The following is a 17,313-nucleotide window of genomic DNA, read 5'->3' as shown; positions in this document are numbered from 1 at the left end:
AGACTTGTTTTGATGCCATGGTGTCTGCTGTGTGGCTTCTCTGGTCTCTGGCTGTTGTCTGGGCTGAGCTGGAGATACCATCCAATGAGATTAATACTGAAAATTCAGAGGATATTTTTCCATGGAGGAACCAGAGGCTTCCCATCGTCGTTCAACCCGACCAGTATTTCATCTGCATCCACCCTGACCTCATCGCCAACACCTTCACTGGTCAGGTTCACATCCTGGTCACGGTGTTGAACGACACCAGACTTATTGTGCTGAACAGCAAGGGTCTGGCCATCAAGGAAGTTGTTCTCAGAGCCCTCACCCAGCCCGCTGCCACTTACAGACGGGCGCAGCCAATGGAGATACAGAAACAGATTCTTCTCCGTGAAGCTAATGGAAGACAGGAGAGGTCAGTGAAAAACCAGGTGTCCCTGCGTGTGTTGGAGTCAGAAGCCAATGAGCAGCTGGCTTTGATCTCAGACGTACCTCTCAACGCAGGACATAAGTTCCAGCTCTCCATCTCCTATTCCGGGAACTTCTCCAGGAGTTACTCAGGTCTCTACAAAGCCACTTACATGACACCAGATGGAGACCTCAGGTAGGAAAAAGAATGTATCTTAAAAACGCAGGTTTCGAGGAGTGCTACAGGTTCTATTGATGAGTGTATTGGTTTTTCTTTACCAGAACTATCGTGGCGACCAACTTTGAGCCTAGTTATGCCCGAGAGGCTTTCCCTTGTTTTGATGAGCCTGGAATGAAAGCCCAGTTTTCTCTGGTGGTGGTAAGGGAGGCTGGACAAATATCCCTCTCTAACATGCCAAAGGTGAATAAATTAGTGCCCAAATTATAATGTGTGTTGTGATAATTGTATTGTAGAAACTGTTTTTTGTTTAACCTTAGTGTCATCAAAGAGTTTTGATAATCATAAAGACAGTATATGTTCTAATGCATATTTTAAGATGATCTTTCTTTCTCTAGTTATACACCAAAGCACTGCAAGATGGTCTGGAGGAGGACCACTACCAGGCTAGTGTGAGGATGAGCAGCTACCTGGTGGCTTTTGTCGTCTGTGACTTTGCCCAGAACACAGCACAGACCAAGAAAGGGGTCAAGGTTTGCTCTTTTGTCATGAAAAGTACTTGTATAATAACACAGAAATCATTGCCTTTCGATTTGTTTACGAGATGGAATAGAAATCTTTTGGGGGTTTGTGACAGGTTTCGGTCTTTGCGGCAGACCATCAGATAAACCAAACTCACCATGCTCTCAAAGTAGCTGTGGATATCCTAGAGTTTTATGAGGAGTACTTCAAGATCTCGTACCCCTTACCAAAAATAGGTACGGATTACATGATATAAAAACATGCATCTGACCTACTCTCTGACCCCTCACCAATGACCAAGGACCGTGTGTCCAGATCTGGTGGCAATCCCTGATTTTGAGGCAGGAGCCATGGAGAACTGGGGTCTGGTGACGTTCCGGGAGACGTCCCTGCTGTACCAGGAACACCGGGACAGCCTGAGGGGACGGTCCTGGGTCAGTCTCGTCACCGCTCACGAGCTGGCCCACCAGGTAGGACTCACACAGCAACCTCTGATAATACTGTCATACACTATACTGTTTGTCATCCTCTATCTATGCGGTTGGATTCAACATTCTACATGTGAAATCCCTGGGCAGTGTATACCTTACAGTATATATCCCAAACATCATTATAGTGGTTTGGGAATCTGGTGACCATGCAGTGGTGGGATGATGTGTGGTTGAATGAAGGCTTTGCCAGCTACTTGGAGTATGTGGCCATAAAACACCTAGAACCTCACTGGGGTATGGTGAGTGACTAGCATACATTTTCTTTTCTTCACAAATTTTACTGACCAAGTTACTCAGGAAAAGCCTACTAGGTCATTAGGTTTTGAATGCAGTGTATCAGAACCCACGGTGTTACTGTGGAAAATGTCAAGCTTTAGTGACATGGTGTGTTGTTGTGTTGCAGGAGGACGAGTATCTCTTGATGAACATGTACAAAGCCCTGGAGAGGGACTCTCTCCTGACCACTCACTCTGTGTCGCTACCCGTCAGCGGTTCCACTCAGATCCGAGAGATGTTTGACGCAGTCTCCTACTCCAAGGTCACGCACATAAACAAACATACATTAACGGACACGTGCATAGCAACTTGAAATTCTCAAAATAAGTGTTTCTTGCATGTTGCAGCTTCTGTCGATGTAACTGTTGTAATTGGAACCCTTCACATTTTGTCACAGGGCGCAAGTGTTCTTGGAATGCTTCACATGTATCTGTCAGACCATGTGTTCCTTAGTGGAATTCAAAGCTATTTGAGGACCCATCTCTACAACAATGCCCAACCAGACGACCTGTGGACAGCAATGTCAGAGGTTCTGTCCGTCTGTCCATTTGTCTCTGTCTGTCTGCCTGTCTCTCTACTTATATCTGATTCCTACTGAGATGAAGCTGCCAGCAGAATAATGCCCCTATTTCCTACCCAGACAGCCCAGCAGAATCACATGTTCACAGATGTGAAAGCCCTGATGGACACATGGATAACCCAGAGGGGATATCCTGTTGTGTCAGTGAGCATTCAGGGGACGCACATTCACTTGCGACAGGATCTTTTCACCATCTTGCCTCAGAATGACACAGAGTAATTAAAACAAAGCCCTCCTGTCGTCTATCTGTCTATCTCTCTCTCTCTCTACAGTTGTCTCATGCTTTTTTTTCTCTCCACTCTCTCGCTCTCTTTCTGTCCCTCTATCTGGCTGGCTAGGCTTCCTAGAACTGAATTCTAATGTATTTTTTTTCTGTTGATGTTAGCTCCTTGTGGCAGATCCCATTTACTTTCTACACCAGTAGCTCATCCACTGTCACCATTCATTTGATGACAAGCAAAGAAGGTAATTTGGTATTCATTATTAACAAATCACTGTGCTGTGAAAGTGCTTTTGTGTGTTTCAAAATGAAATCAATTACAGTCAGCTTGCATTTTGTTTTAATGACTGCAGTGCATATTTCATGACAATGGTTCGTTGATGATGGAATTGAAAAAAAGAAACAGATTTACTTCTAGGGTGAATTAAAGTGGCCAGAGAGTGAATGAATGTGGTCAGTCCAGGCCTTAACACACTACACTTAGTATTGATGGCAGTTAACAAAGGAACTGGGCTAGAACACCCAAATCTACATAAGCCTGAAGCAGTAACTCAGATATCCCTGCAGACCTCCTCATCCCCATTTTTCTTTTGCTCAGAGATCATTGATCTTCCAGAGGAGGTGACATGGATCAAAGCCAATGTGAACTCCAGTGGCTTCTACAGGGTCTTCTATGACAGACACACGCTGCGAGGCCTGGTCACACAGCTGGAGGGGGGACAGGCTGGTCTCAGCTCTGCTGACAGGGCCGGACTGATCGATGACACCTTTCATCTGGCCAGGTACAGAGTTTAGTCATTCTGCACTACATGGGGCCAGGATGATGGCATAGCTCTGTATAGAATGTTCTCATTAGTTTAGGTATATGTCAACTGCATACAGTTCATATATATGTAGAGTTACGCTGCAGTTTGTTGCTATAAAAAGCCATTTGATTCTGTAAACTGTTGCCTTTCATAATAAAGATGAATCCCTTTCGCCCTCAGACAAGGATCCTTGCACTACTGTGAAGCACTCAAATACACTCTGTTCATGAAGACAGAAAAGGAATTATTGCCCATAACTGTCTTTATCAATCACATGTCCAACATGATAAGCAAATTCTCCTTCAACAAACAACCTTGCATTACTCATCTTCTCAAGGTGAGAAATGCCACTTCCATCACAATTAAATCCATACTGCACAACGACAAATACACCCCTAGGCCACGTTTAGACAAAAAACAACTGAAAGTCAAGAATTTGACTGATGTTCTTCTTAGCCTACCAGAGGATATAGCTATTGTATCTCCATATTACATCTGTAAAATCACCACAGGGGTCGATTTAGGATGATTAGTTCCTCTATAATATCCTCCAGCATCTGGCGTCACTGCTTTTTTGCTCCTGTGTGTAGGAGCACTTGTGGAGCATGCTGGGAAGGCTGGCGGATGCCCAGCGTTGGGAGGATGCCGGGTCTTTGCCTTTCCAGAGCAGGAGAGTCAAGCTTCTGGAACTGGCAGCCCGATTGGGACGCTCCCCAGAAACAGAGCAAAATGCCCTGCGCCTCTTCCACTTCTGGATGGCCAAAAATGGAGACCACCCGTGAGAGGAACCATACTACATATATAGGCTATGCAAAACAAACTATCTCGCCCATTTCACAACTCCCTCAGCCGAGACCTTACCCAGATAATCTCCAGCCAAATGCAGCAAAATTATTGCTGATTATTCTATTTTAGTACATTCTGCCACCTGGTGACCAGTAGGCTTCATGACATGTTGCTAACTTCAGTGCTTGTTTTGTGTCATTCTGATGCAGACTGCCTGCTACATTGCGGGGGCTGATATTCCAGGTGGGTGTCAGGAAAGGAGGTCATATCGAGTGGAAGTTCCTTCTGAAAAAGTACCAGCAGAATACATCTTGTAAAGAAAAGGCTATTATGCTAGCAGCTCTCTGTCACACCAGCAGTCAGAGGAAGATACTATGGCAAGTTTATCATGTCTTCACTTTATTTCAGAACAGTGGGTAAAACACACTAAAACAAGCACCTTTTGGTAGGTTTACCTATTTACTATACCAACTGAACCCTAGGGTTTTCCCCAATAATACATGGGATGGTCTTCGGGATTCCGATGAGAGTAAGATGTGTATCCTCTACCTAATATGTCAAAGGGCATTCTTAAGGAGTTTATGTCTACAGCCTGGCTGGCTTTATGTCCGAAAACACAAGCCGTTTGGGTGGTTGCGGATATTATCCTAAACTACTGAGTTTGCATTCAGGTTGCTGAATGCGTCTCTCCAGCACCATGTGATCAAGACTCAGGACTTCTCCCTCATTGTGGAGCAGCTGGCGTTCCGACCCACAACCAATGAGATGGTGTGGAAATTCCTGCAGAAACACTGGGAACAGATCTTGTTGAAGTAGGTGCCATTGCATAATTGAGTTGCATAAAGCATTTATGTTTGTATATATAGTACTTATGTTGATGAATGGTTGAGCTGAGCATGCTATCGAAATCAGGCTCTTAAAGTTGAAACTTCTTTATTGCCATAGGTATCCCTTGGGGTCACCTTATTTGTCTGGTATTGTAAAATCTACTACATCCCATTTTAATTCTACTGAGAAATATGATGAGGTAATTGTAACAGATCTTTCTTACCAACAAGTCATTCAAACAGTCCAAACGTTTAGTTTGAAAAGGAAGAATTAAATGATTTTGTCTCTGTCATATTCTAGGTTTACGACTTCTTTGTGACAAAGAAAAGACTGTGTCATATGTCCTTTGTCAAGCAATCTTTGGAAACAATCAAAGTGAACATGCATTGGCTTAAAACTAACACAGCGACCATTCAATCTTGGCTACAGAAGACATACCCCAACAGCTTCAAATCATATTTATTCTGCAAGAAGGAGGTTGCCTATCGCTTTAAATGGGGAACTACCATCCATATTCGTATTTAGGACAGGTCATCATTGTCCATTAATGCAATTTCAAAAATGTATTGCATATAAGGAACCAGTTTCCCAGACATGGATTAAGCCTAGTCCTAAAGTAAAAGAAAAATTAAATGAAGATCTCCATTGAAGTTTTTAATCTAGGACTAGGCTTAATCCATGTATGGGAAACTGGGCCTATATGTCAAAACACGTAACAATATTCTCGTTTGGGTTAAGGGTAACAATGGTTTAAGAACATAGATTATTGTTTGGTTGTCAACTGATGTATTTTACCATAGGACGTTTCATTCCCTAGCAAATTTGTAATTACTCTCTCTGATCCCTTTATATCCTGAAACCATTTGATGTAGACTCAGAGATAAAATGGAATACAAATGAGTGATGAAATTAGTACTGAGATCCTGTGGGATGCAGTGGAGGTCACTAATTGTCACACTCAGAATGATTGATGTTCCTTACCTGTGCAAGGGTGCAGAGTCTATGAGATATTTCAAATAGGCAAAAGGCTTTTCATCACAATCTTATTTTTCTCTCTTCTGTTCAACATGTGTATTCAGACGTCTTATTCACACTCTAAATTTGACTTTGATTCATGATGTGTGATGTGAATAAATCTGGTAGAATTGAACACAAGGATGTTATTTTCAGAGTTCAAGGTTAATAGCACCAAGATAAAAAATGTAATCCATGTGCAAATGCAATGACTGTGTAGTTCCTATTAGGATGTGTACAACAAAACGAGTTAATTATTGTGTGTTTTAAAATGGATTACTTATAATAGCATCGTTAGACATGTTATCTTTCATTAAAGTTTAAACCCAACTGACTAATGCCAACCTAAAGCCATGGCATATTCTCCTATTAGTAGTTGAACTAGAGTAGAGTGAACTAAAAAGATACACTTTATTTGGGGTCAGTGGGTCATGATTGATACAAAAATACACAATTGTTATGTAGCTTCATTTTGCTACACAATTGACACTTTTAAATGAAACATGTTTAAAGTGAGCCAACCAACAATTTCAGACTTTATTTCACCAGACATTTTAAACAAATCCAAAATGCAACACGCAACGTAATTTGCCATAGGAAAGAATGTAGGTTTGTAGGATTCTATTTTCCGGAGCCTAGACAGTATGATCGCTTCTCAAAACTCAGAAGTAAGTGAGGCGAGGGACGTCCTCTAAGATCTGGACTCCTTTTCCGAGGTTATTTAGACTTGTCACTTCCCTTGTCATTTGCTTTTTTCTGCTTCTGTTGCATTATCTCTGCATCCCTACAAGAAATCACATTCAAGTGAGTTGGAATAATAAACTATCCCAAAAACTAACAGATTCTAAAGTGCTTAACCCTTGTGTTATCTTCGGGTCATTCTGACCCATCAGTCATTGTGACCCACCGTCGTATTGCGACAGATTTACCGCATACAAAGACAAAGTGAAGCATTTTCTTTTAACCGTTGGGCTGTCTCAGACCCCCCACATTGCAAAGGTTAAAAGAAAATTATTTTAATTTGTTTTTGTATTGGGTAAAATTGGGTAAACACAACGATGGTTCGTTATGAAACTTTGGGTCATGTGACCCGAAGGCAGCACGAGGGTTAACTACACTGACGACTACGCTATTGTAGTTTGTGTGTACATGCAAACTCAAATGAGCACGAATTGTCAAGATGACACTACCTCTGCTTACGGGCTGCAGCAGACAAACCATCATCACTCCTCTTCCCCTTATTTTGGTCCCCTTGCTTCTTGGCATTTTTTAAGCGGGCAAGATCACGTTGATTTCCTCCTGCAAATACAATGAATGTACTTAGTATCTGTAGTATCAGATATAGTTGTATGTATGTATATAGTTGTATGTATAGTTTAGCAACCTGGGATATAGCCATAGTCAACGTGTCAAGGTGGCTTCTGTTTACTAAATTAGCTGGCTAGCAAGATAACCCTGCTAGTATAGGTTAACCAGTGCGACTAGCAACCTAAATATACAACGTTCTGAATGGCTTGGTCACATCTAGAACACAACAACATGTCATTAGCCTATAATTGGAAATTAGAAGAGTTCGGCCTAACCGCTTATTGATAGCTTTAGCATACTACTAGCCACTATAAACGGTAGGCTAGCTTGACTAGTTTTGTAACGCGTTACCGTTAGGCCACTGTCTGTCCACACTAGGCTAGCCTACCTACCTTACATTTTTTCGGCAACCAATATCTAGCTATTTTAATTATAGAATGTACAGTACTTGATAACCACATGTCACGGACATGCATGTGACTGGGTGTAAAGCAAGCCTAGTTGCACTATAAAAACAGGCGTCCTCGAACTCGGGACATTGGCTAGCAACACAACCGCAGCATTTGTCGCTACAGTATGTCTATGCATTGCAGAGATCACAAAAAATATATAAACTTTGGTTATGTATAGGCTTACATCATTGTCATGGTATGAACATAAGACGCCTTACGGTTAGTTAATATGTTGATACCCACTGGTCATTTTTATGTAGTTGATGCTTCTCGAACTCCAGATAAGCTCACCCCAAGGGCCGCTCACGCTCTCCTGGTCGTGCCAATATCTGCTTTTCTGCACGTCCGAGTACAACCTACTATTGTGCTGGTGGGGTTGATCCAACATCGCGAGACTATAGAACGCGATAACATGACCCAGCAGCACACTAACAGTATTTTTGACAAAATTCTTTGTCCTGTGTTTTATTATGATCATAATCATGATCAACTAATCACAAAATCATTCAATGATCATGAAAATTCAAATTAGCATATTGATGATGCATTCACTTCATAAATTATGAGGTATTGCTTTCCCCTACACGAAAGTAGATAAGCTGCTTTTCTAAGTAAAAAAGTATCGGTATTGGTATTGGCAATACTGGCCCTGTATTTACTTGGTATCGGATCGATACCAAATGTTGTAGTATCGCACACCCCTATCAGATTCACGATTCACCCCAACAGGTGGCAGTATACACCAGGTTGAGCACGACCTGCCGACCCTGCTTGACCATATGGAAGTATCTATCCATGGACGCTGACAGAGGACAACCTGGGATGTTTTCCCAAGCTCAGTCCTGATGGGGGAGCTCGTGTACCAGTCATTCAAGAACAATTTAACATCAGAAGCAAAAGATAAGTAAAAGAATGCTTGAACCAACTTTAATTTGATAAACTCACTGACCCCTATATACCGTCCATCCGTGCCATCGAAGAGCTAGTAGCTGGTTCAGTTCAAGTGGTGTGTAAGAGGTGGTCGTCGCGTTCACGATTCACAATACCTGGGATTGCACCCCAGTTTGAGTAGGCGAGTAGGCCTAGAGTAGTAAACTACTGATGAGCGACACGACATCTGTTACAAGGTTCTCTAAATATTTGACAGCCTATTTTAATTGATGAGCCCACTCTCAGTTGATATCTTTTAGACTTGCAATAGCTATGGTGAAACTGTTCAATGCACAAACATCGAACTGTTTACAATGTGACAATTTGTTGGTCATACAAATAACTTTATTAATAACCTTGCAAAATTGTGGCAAATTCTGCATGAAAGAATATACATCAAAGTGAAAAAGATCAGCGACAGAGCACTTTAATTGTGTACATCTGCTCTTTTTATAGACTGTCTATGCCTTTCGATTTTCCAGACATAATTAGACAAAATTTAAAAAGCACATGACAAAAGAACAAGCCATCCTATACAGTATTCACTGTGACATGTGAAGGGTTTGACAAGCATGCATTGCAGTGTGGGCAGTTTATGTGGTGTGAGGGAGAGTGGTGGCAACAGGGGAAAAAACTATCTGACTCCGACTTGTTTTTCCTTGACCACAGCTGCTTTAAATTCTGGCATCCTGTTAAAATGTAGCTATTTTTGTCATGCAGTGCAGTAACCACCACCTGGTAATGTTGACTATTTTGATGGCTTCTGCTGTCCTACTGACTGAATGGAAAACAGCACAACAGCAGTTCACACATTGCCATTCATTGAAGTTTTAGGTGGCAGCTAGACCATCTGCCGTGTAAGCAAGCATGTCTGAAATCAATTCAGATTAGGATGTGAAACGTGCACACTGATTTAAATGAAGTGACTAAGTCAGGATTCAGAAAGCAGGAGAATGATTGAATCCCAGACATAACTTATTTTACCACTTTGAAGGATCTTCAAGCTTCACAATAAATGTGTGTCATTAGGATTTTTGTTACTTTATTTTAAAAGCCCCCTGATTTGAATACTGAACTGCCAGTTATAAATGCAGAGAAAATGCTGATGAATCAATACAAATTTGGTGTGACAAGTGGATTGTAAGATTCCTTGTACTCTCTCATTTTACCAATGTCATCCATCATACTGACAGAATCCAGTCCTCGGTCCCCAATGATTGATGGTTCTTGTTGATGCCATCTTTCTGTGTTGCAATGATTTTTCCAGTAGGCGTTAGTTTTAGCTGTTGCCAAGCAGAAACCGGAATGCCACAATGCATTGGATATTGCTTTTATTTTGTCATATTTTGTAATGTAGAGCTCATTTTTATCTGTGTCTTATTCCCCCCAAAATAATTTCAAATGACTTGTTCTACCTTGCACATCAAGTGCATTGCTTGCAAACAGGGATATGAAGGAATGTCAACTTGTTTCATAGTCAAGTAAGATGAGATGAGTCAGCCATGTCTACTGATTGGTCTACAGTATCTTACTTTATAGTCACTGTAAGGGATCCACATTAATTTGATTCTTAAACAAGTGGTGGTGCTATGCTGATCCTGTACTTCCCTGCAAATGCTATACTGATTCAGAACTCTGAATATCTGTGTTTCACCATCCAGTTGGACATTTAAATGTTTTTCTACTTTTACTGAATGATTGTATTCAACCTATATGGTATGTACCCAGACTCGGCTCCAGAACGAATTAAATGGAGGGGCATTTTTTTTCACAAGGGGGGCATGCATTGCATGTATGAGAGTCAAAATAAGAGCAGACCTGCATATTCTGCAGGAAAGTGTATCAATCTTGATATTTCATGTATAGCCAATGCCGGTATTTCTTATTTAAACTTTAACAAAATAATTTTTTGAAGGGGCACAGCATTCCATTTGGGGGGCCATTCCCCCCAAAGTCCCCCCTTGGAGCCGACCCTGTGTACCTCCCTGTATCAACAACCATCTCTGGAGGAGGAGATCTCTTGGTGAATTGCTCCTCACTGTTTCTTCCTTTTTCTGGAAGAAAATTGCAGTTTTCCTGGCAGTTTTTCCTTGTCTTCTTTGTGGTGTTTAGGTTGGTATTTCCCAGGTACAATTCAATGGGCATGTGAAGCCCTCTGACATTGGTTGTAAAAAGGGTTATCCAAAATTTGATTTAATTTGGTCCAAGTCTGCTCTCTGTGCACAATGATGACAGTGTTATCTCGTTGAGTATGTGATATCAATGTGCCAAGGCTAAATGCAATAAGTTTGTGTGAGGGAGAGCCAAAGAGTGATTTGGCCAAGGCCTTAGAGAATTTAATTTAAAAGTGGAGCATAGTGGTCTCCTGTTTAAATGAGGGGAGGTTTATATTGTACTTTCTTCACAGCTGTAGAGTAGGGTAGCACACTCAGTCCCGCTCTACAACCCAGAAATGCACTTTGCTCACACTAACATCTGCCAGTGATAACGTTTTGCCTAAGGTGGAGCGGGCATCTGCCAAGTTCCTGTGACTATGTTTTCCTTGCCATTTCTATGAAACATTGAGTACGTTTGGATGAACTAAGGATGTATTATATGATGTACAACACACAATTTTTGGTATGGCTTAGAGGTCACTTTAATATTTTGAAGAAAAAAACACTTAATAGAAAATAGATTTCTGCACTTATGAAAAAGTAATAAGAGCAAAGAGGAGATTTAAATACCCCTTTGTCTGTTGAATTTAAAGCCCTGAAGGAACACTATGACCCTCTTTAAATCAGATTCCCAATAGTATTAGTCTTAGGATATTCATATTTTACATTTTGGTTGTGCTCAGCGGTGTATAAGGGAGGGACTTAGCGGTTAGGGAAGCGGGTTAGTAATCTGAAGGTTGCCAGTTCGATTCCCGGCCGTGCCAAATGACGTTGTGTCCTTGGGCAAGACACTTCACCCTACTTGCCTCGGGGAGAATGTCCCTGTACTTACTGTAAGTCACTCTGGATAAGAGCATTTGCTAAATGACTAAATGTAATGTAAATGTATAAAGGCTTAGAATAATATGACAAAAGTGCAAAGTGTACACATGAAAATCTAAATGGGACAATGTGTTACAAGAACGAGCACATCAACAAGTGTTGAGGTTTACTGTCTCTTGTCGGACAGTGAGAGGACGTGAGGTGAAAAGAGACTCCCTTTGCGTGTCATTTGAGCCACAAGGATTATTTTACTGTGCGCCCCTCAGGCAATGCTGGATGGCTATTAGAACACTTATGTGAGGTACCTTAGGGACAGAACAGGGGCCAGTCTCCCTGGATCACTATGACTCTACTATGATGTGTGCTGAACAATGATTCCTCACATAGGACCCTCTCCCACCCTCTAATTCCTCCATACACCACCCACCTGTGCAAGTGGAGGGCAGGCCATTGTTGATCCTTTTATTAGAGGTGCCGCACTGCTGCCTTAGGGTGAATAAGATATATCTCCCACAGGATTAAAAGCATACTAGTGACAATAGAGGGCACGTGAGCTTGCCCACAATGACAGGGCGTGAACCAGCATCAAGGTGATCAACTGGAAAGCCAGATGGTGGACTGATTGATCCTGTGCTGATTGACTTTAAAGGTCTCTGGAGTTAACAAGTTTGGGTGAAGTAAGTTCCTTAACTCTTAATGAAATGAACCGATGGACATTCACGTCTACTATAGACATTGCAATATTATGTATTGGATCTTTTGCTGCACACTTGATTTTAACACCAGCTTTATGGTGTTACTGTGCCCAAATGGGCCTTTGACAGTTGTCGACAGCATCAGTGCACACACGTGCAAAATGCATTTCTTCATCTCAGATGAAAGGTAGTCCTGTATTATTAATTATATATGACCATGAGGAATACTGAATGCATACATAACGTGATAGGTATACATTTCTAACTTAATCATAGTATAGTAAATCCCTCACCATAAGCAGTTGTGCAAAACAGGGAATCCCTGAAGAGACACAGAAGCTCCTTCTCATCTGTCTCTTCAAAGTTCCAGAAGAACAACAATATCTGTCAGACTTGTAAATAAATTAAAGACAGCAGCTCCCTTTGCACATATTTAAGTTACAACTTTAGCATATTGTTTTTTGACAACCCAAAGAGGAAATCTACCATTCCTAGCTATCAAAATGTGCTTTCACAGGGGGACTGCATGAGCAACAGCTTTCTGGCAGGCAGAAAAAAACGTTTTTTATAAATAGATCTCAGACATGAAAACTCCACCCTCTGTTAATTAAAAAACTGAGTGTAAGGAGTCTAGCAGAACATGAGACTACATCCCTTGTGAATTAGTTGGGTGTCTACATGCTCACTGTGTTTTCAGTAAATGTCACCTGTGATTTCCAATAATGATTTATGTATATGCACATTCAATCTTATTATATCTTTCAAGGTCTGGTTTAGCTGGATAAATATAGATTAATCTATACAGTATTGTATTAATGTAAGACAAATCATGCCAGCTCCCATAGACCATTTTCATTGTTTAAACCATAATAGTCTTTCATTTCCTCGTCCTTTTTGAGACAGTGTTATCTAGGATAAACATTACTTACATAAATATAAATATATTCACTCTGTAACAATGTCACAGTCATTAAGTCATTAAGTTAATGAAATTAAACTAGGACAATGTGCAAACTATGTATTTTCTGGTTGCCATGGTAAAACTGTCAGCTAATGCAAAATTAAGCAGCCTTGTTTGACTACTATAATAAGAAGTAGCAGGTGCTGTGAGTATTTGTTTGAAGCAGATATTGAAAGATAATTTTCACAATGGGATGACACACAGTTTTTCCACATACTAGAAAAGCCTCATAAGAGCTATATAGGTGACATCAGACTTGTCACTCCATTTTTTATTGATCTCATCTCTATATATTGACATGCACCCTATTTGTATTTTAGTATTTTTTATATTGTACATTATAGCTATTTTATACTTTATATTTATTTTATTCTACATACCTGTCCCCTTAGTATTAGTTAGTATTTGTTAATTAGACTTTGCACCTTTTGTATAGTATAGTTAGACTTGTTTAAACTTACACCACTTATTTAAGATTTACTCCTATATGTTGAATGTATACACCCTCCTACCAAAGTAAATTCCTCGTCTGTGCAAACTTTCATGGCAATTAAAACCCTTTCTGTTTCTGATTCTGATTTACATATACATTTACAGTCTTCCATTTACTTGTCCCACTTTCAGTTCCATCACTTTGTACTGAGGGTGATCTAAGGATTTTCTCCTGGCTGGCTCATCCAACTAAGTCTGCTCAACTATTTAACTGTTTCTCTCCCAGGTCTGACTCCCACCTGGGAATTGTTCACAGCCTTTAACAAACCTATAGGTACATAGTGATGATAGAGCACTGTATGTTTGCAAGGTATGCACCTCAGTTGGAATGATGTCTCATTCAGCCAAAGACATGTCAAGTTTTTGTTTAGTAAAGAATGCGATTTCTTAAATGTCATATATCTCTTATTTATTCAATTTAATGACAGGTCTTGCAAATGTATAACTGACTAAATATATTCTATAAAACAGGCATGCCATGTGTACTGTTAAAGAGATCTTCCTCAAAACTTTAATTGAGCATTTACTATGAATAACATTGGCATGACAATGTGCATTAAGCGTGCTTGTATACAATAACTCAGTACCCATGGGGGTTTAAACAGGACTGAACTAGAACTCTGTTTTTGTCTAACCACCCATCAAAATATTTGTCACCCCTTGGAAGCTTAGGGAAATGGCACAGTGGATATGTGTATCCTTCAACCCCACAGTAATGGGTCTTACTGTACTGTATGGTGCTTGTTCCCTCTTCACTCCCTCTCTCCCCCTGTCCCAGAGGCTTTTGCTTTAGAATAGATGGGCGAACAAGGCCTCCTGTGACCCACTGCTCTGTTAATTAAGACCTGGGCTTGAATGTTGTCATGACAGTTTCTCACATCTGGGACATTAATTTTAGCATCATACTTCCAGGGAACCTTTGGCATTGTAATCTTTAACACCGGTGCAAGGTGGGGAATGACAGCAACTTGACCCAATGGCTACTTCTTCAACTCTTGTTTTGTGTCCCATTTTCAATCGTCTTAAAGTACTTGATTGCTGCTATAACAAAATTATTGAAAACAAGTTCTGTATTATCTGGCCTAGGCACTGAAGCAGCATGGATACATCACAGATAAAGACAGTCTTGGATGTGTAAATCTCTTGCAGAAGTAATATGTTGAGTAGATACCTGCAGTCAGGATGACATTTGAACCGGTGAAAGAGCTTGAAAAAGGATTTCTTGAATAAAAAAATGCATCAAAAGACTTTTGCTATAAACTTTATGTGATATTGAAAACTTAATCTAGAAAATCAACATTAAATAAAAAGCAATAAGACTTGACAGACAGTTGTTGAAGGGGTTGGGTCGCTTGTTCTATCTTAAGACATTCAAGTCTGTTTCCATGGTCACATAATACAGTTCTTGACAACTTTCCAATCATAAAAAAAAAAAACAGACACCACTGTTTAGACAGGTTTTCCTACATATCTAATTTCAGAATCACTTAATTATGTGACATTGGATTAAAATGTAAATATACTGTAAGCCAGCACTGATATAAATGATCTTTTAAGCATTGTATTGATACTCTCAGAATCCCTAGTCTGGAAAAAATATATTTGTAAGGACTCAGTGCTCGGACCCTCATCAGATGTTATTCACATAAAGCTGTGTCTTTGTGGTTATGGAAGATTTGCTGCTGACAATAATTAACCAACCCTTTTACCAAGAGCAGGCGCCACTCTTCTTCAATAACTTGTCTGCGTGCAGTAGACACACCAGGCGTTACCGCTGCCTCTCTGTTAATGCCACTGAGGAGGCAAGTAAGACAGACAGAAGAGAGAGAGGGAGGGAAATGGAATAGAGTTAACAAGTGGGGCTTCACATGTGCCATAGCTGCCACGTCTTACACAATATCCAAGCAGAAGGCAGACAAATAGCACAATACAAGACACACAGACCCACAGCTGTAAACTCCTTCCTTTACAAAACACCACAGCTTTTGACTTGTGTTATAAGCTCACTGTAAAAGGGGTTCCTTAAAAAGCCCAGGCACGTCAGCTCCAGTACAATCTCACAGGATCATGCTTGATGTGTTTCAAGCAAACACATCATTCTAATATTTGGCACATTCTTTTCACTTTCAGTTTTTAACTGAAAACAAGCCCCAGAGAACAGCAGATTTTGTGTAATTTGCTATTATTGCTAAATAAGCCTACTTTTATTGAGATGAAACCACACATACTGCAGCAATAAATGACACTGAGGTGAGTTGGTCTTCAACCCACTGTCATCATGACTCATGGTTTAACACATGAACTCCACATTCCTTTGATACAACATAATTGAGAGAAAACCCTATCTCCACTCAAAACCCATAGAGAATACTGCTATACATCTGGGCAACCACATAGTCTAATGTAAAAATGTAATACATGGTTGATAACCAAGAACAATGCTCATTAGCAATATTATGTTACCACAAACAATGTTCATCCAATCTCCACCCTTTGCACCAAGAACCACACTCTTTTTAAATAGAACATTGCCATAAGCAGTCAACATTGCGTTTAATTTCAGTTTAATTCAACTCCAGTTTCAGGCTGGGTAAAGGGCAAGAAGAGTGAGTCATATCTGGAAGTCTTTAGGCAAGGTCTCTCACTTCTTAACGGTTACATAGGTCCTCATCCGCTTCTTTGACATGAAATTGCCATCAAGCTGTGTAAATCGCTTTGATAGTCAGTGCCTGTATAATAGCTGAAAGTAGTGGAAAAACATTATTTCCTTGTGCTTTATTAGCATTGATTCAATAGAGTTCTGCATCAATCATGCAATTTGAAGATGGTGTTCATGCAACACCACTTCCCTTTCACGGGTTGTTGCAACTGTTTACCTGATGCTTAGTGTGGTTAGGCCTGAACAGACACTTTCAAAATGTCTATCACTTCCTTTGCCTGCTAGGTCTCGGTGTGTCTTCATGTTCTAAAATGTACTGTTGTGTGACAGTAGTTATTGGCCTAACCTGATACTTCAGAAGTGCTTTCTTACTCTACCCGTCCCACAATCCCCACCAGCTGCAACAACAATGTGCTCTCTCCCCTGAGTCCGTAAAGGTTACATAACAATACTAGGCAAACCTCTTTGATCATCCACCCCTTTTAAGCTGCACTCTTTGAAACATTTGCACTGCCTTTTGGGAATATCTAGATTAAACATTCATTACTCAACAAAAAGGCATTTAAACAGGTTATGGTCAAATGAAAGATCTTAATGTGTGCTAGCCCATGTAACACATACTTCAATGTGTCTTTAGGATGTGCTGACTTTAGTTGTGAAGGCTTCACGTCCTACGGATCACACAGCATTAGTGTCTTTCACAGTAGCAGATGGTCACTTAGATACAATGAGTGTATGAGACAGTTA

At 40.5% G+C, this 17,313-nt stretch overlaps 2 protein-coding genes across 3 annotated transcripts; one reads left to right on the top strand and one right to left on the bottom strand.

Annotated features, from left to right (window-relative positions):
- Positions 1-162: 162 nt before the first annotated feature.
- LOC134028296 (endoplasmic reticulum aminopeptidase 1-like) lies at positions 163-6,392 on the top strand. Its single transcript, XM_062471777.1, has 16 exons — positions 163-586; positions 673-811; positions 967-1,101; positions 1,206-1,326; positions 1,406-1,560; positions 1,707-1,820; positions 1,985-2,119; positions 2,456-2,652; positions 2,823-2,902; positions 3,256-3,439; positions 3,644-3,800; positions 4,054-4,241; positions 4,459-4,542; positions 4,921-5,061; positions 5,195-5,276; positions 5,378-6,392. The coding sequence occupies exons 1-16, from the start codon at positions 345-347 to the stop codon at positions 5,600-5,602; spliced, it is 2,379 nt and encodes a 792-aa protein (XP_062327761.1). The 5' UTR covers positions 163-344; the 3' UTR covers positions 5,603-6,392.
- Positions 6,393-6,614: 222 nt separating this feature from the next.
- serf2b (small EDRK-rich factor 2b) lies at positions 6,615-8,206 on the bottom strand. 2 transcript variants are annotated; one of them, XM_062471925.1, is made up of 3 exons: positions 8,095-8,199; positions 7,282-7,390; positions 6,615-6,875 (listed from the first exon to the last, which is right to left on the bottom strand). In XM_062471925.1, exons 1-3 carry the CDS (start codon positions 8,099-8,101, stop codon positions 6,809-6,811), a joined length of 183 nt encoding a protein of 60 aa, XP_062327909.1. In that variant the 5' UTR covers positions 8,102-8,199; the 3' UTR covers positions 6,615-6,808. The 2 variants fall into 2 exon arrangements, 1 of the variants encoding a protein (XP_062327909.1); XR_009931521.1 differs by having other exon boundaries at positions 6,843-6,875; positions 8,070-8,206.
- Positions 8,207-17,313: the final 9,107 nt, after the last annotated feature.

Source organism: Osmerus eperlanus, chromosome 10 (assembly GCF_963692335.1).
Source record: "Osmerus eperlanus chromosome 10, fOsmEpe2.1, whole genome shotgun sequence".
NCBI lineage: Eukaryota > Metazoa > Chordata > Actinopteri > Osmeriformes > Osmeridae > Osmerus > Osmerus eperlanus.
Note: the sequence above shows the minus strand (reverse complement) of the source record. Positions and strands in the feature narration are given on the sequence as shown.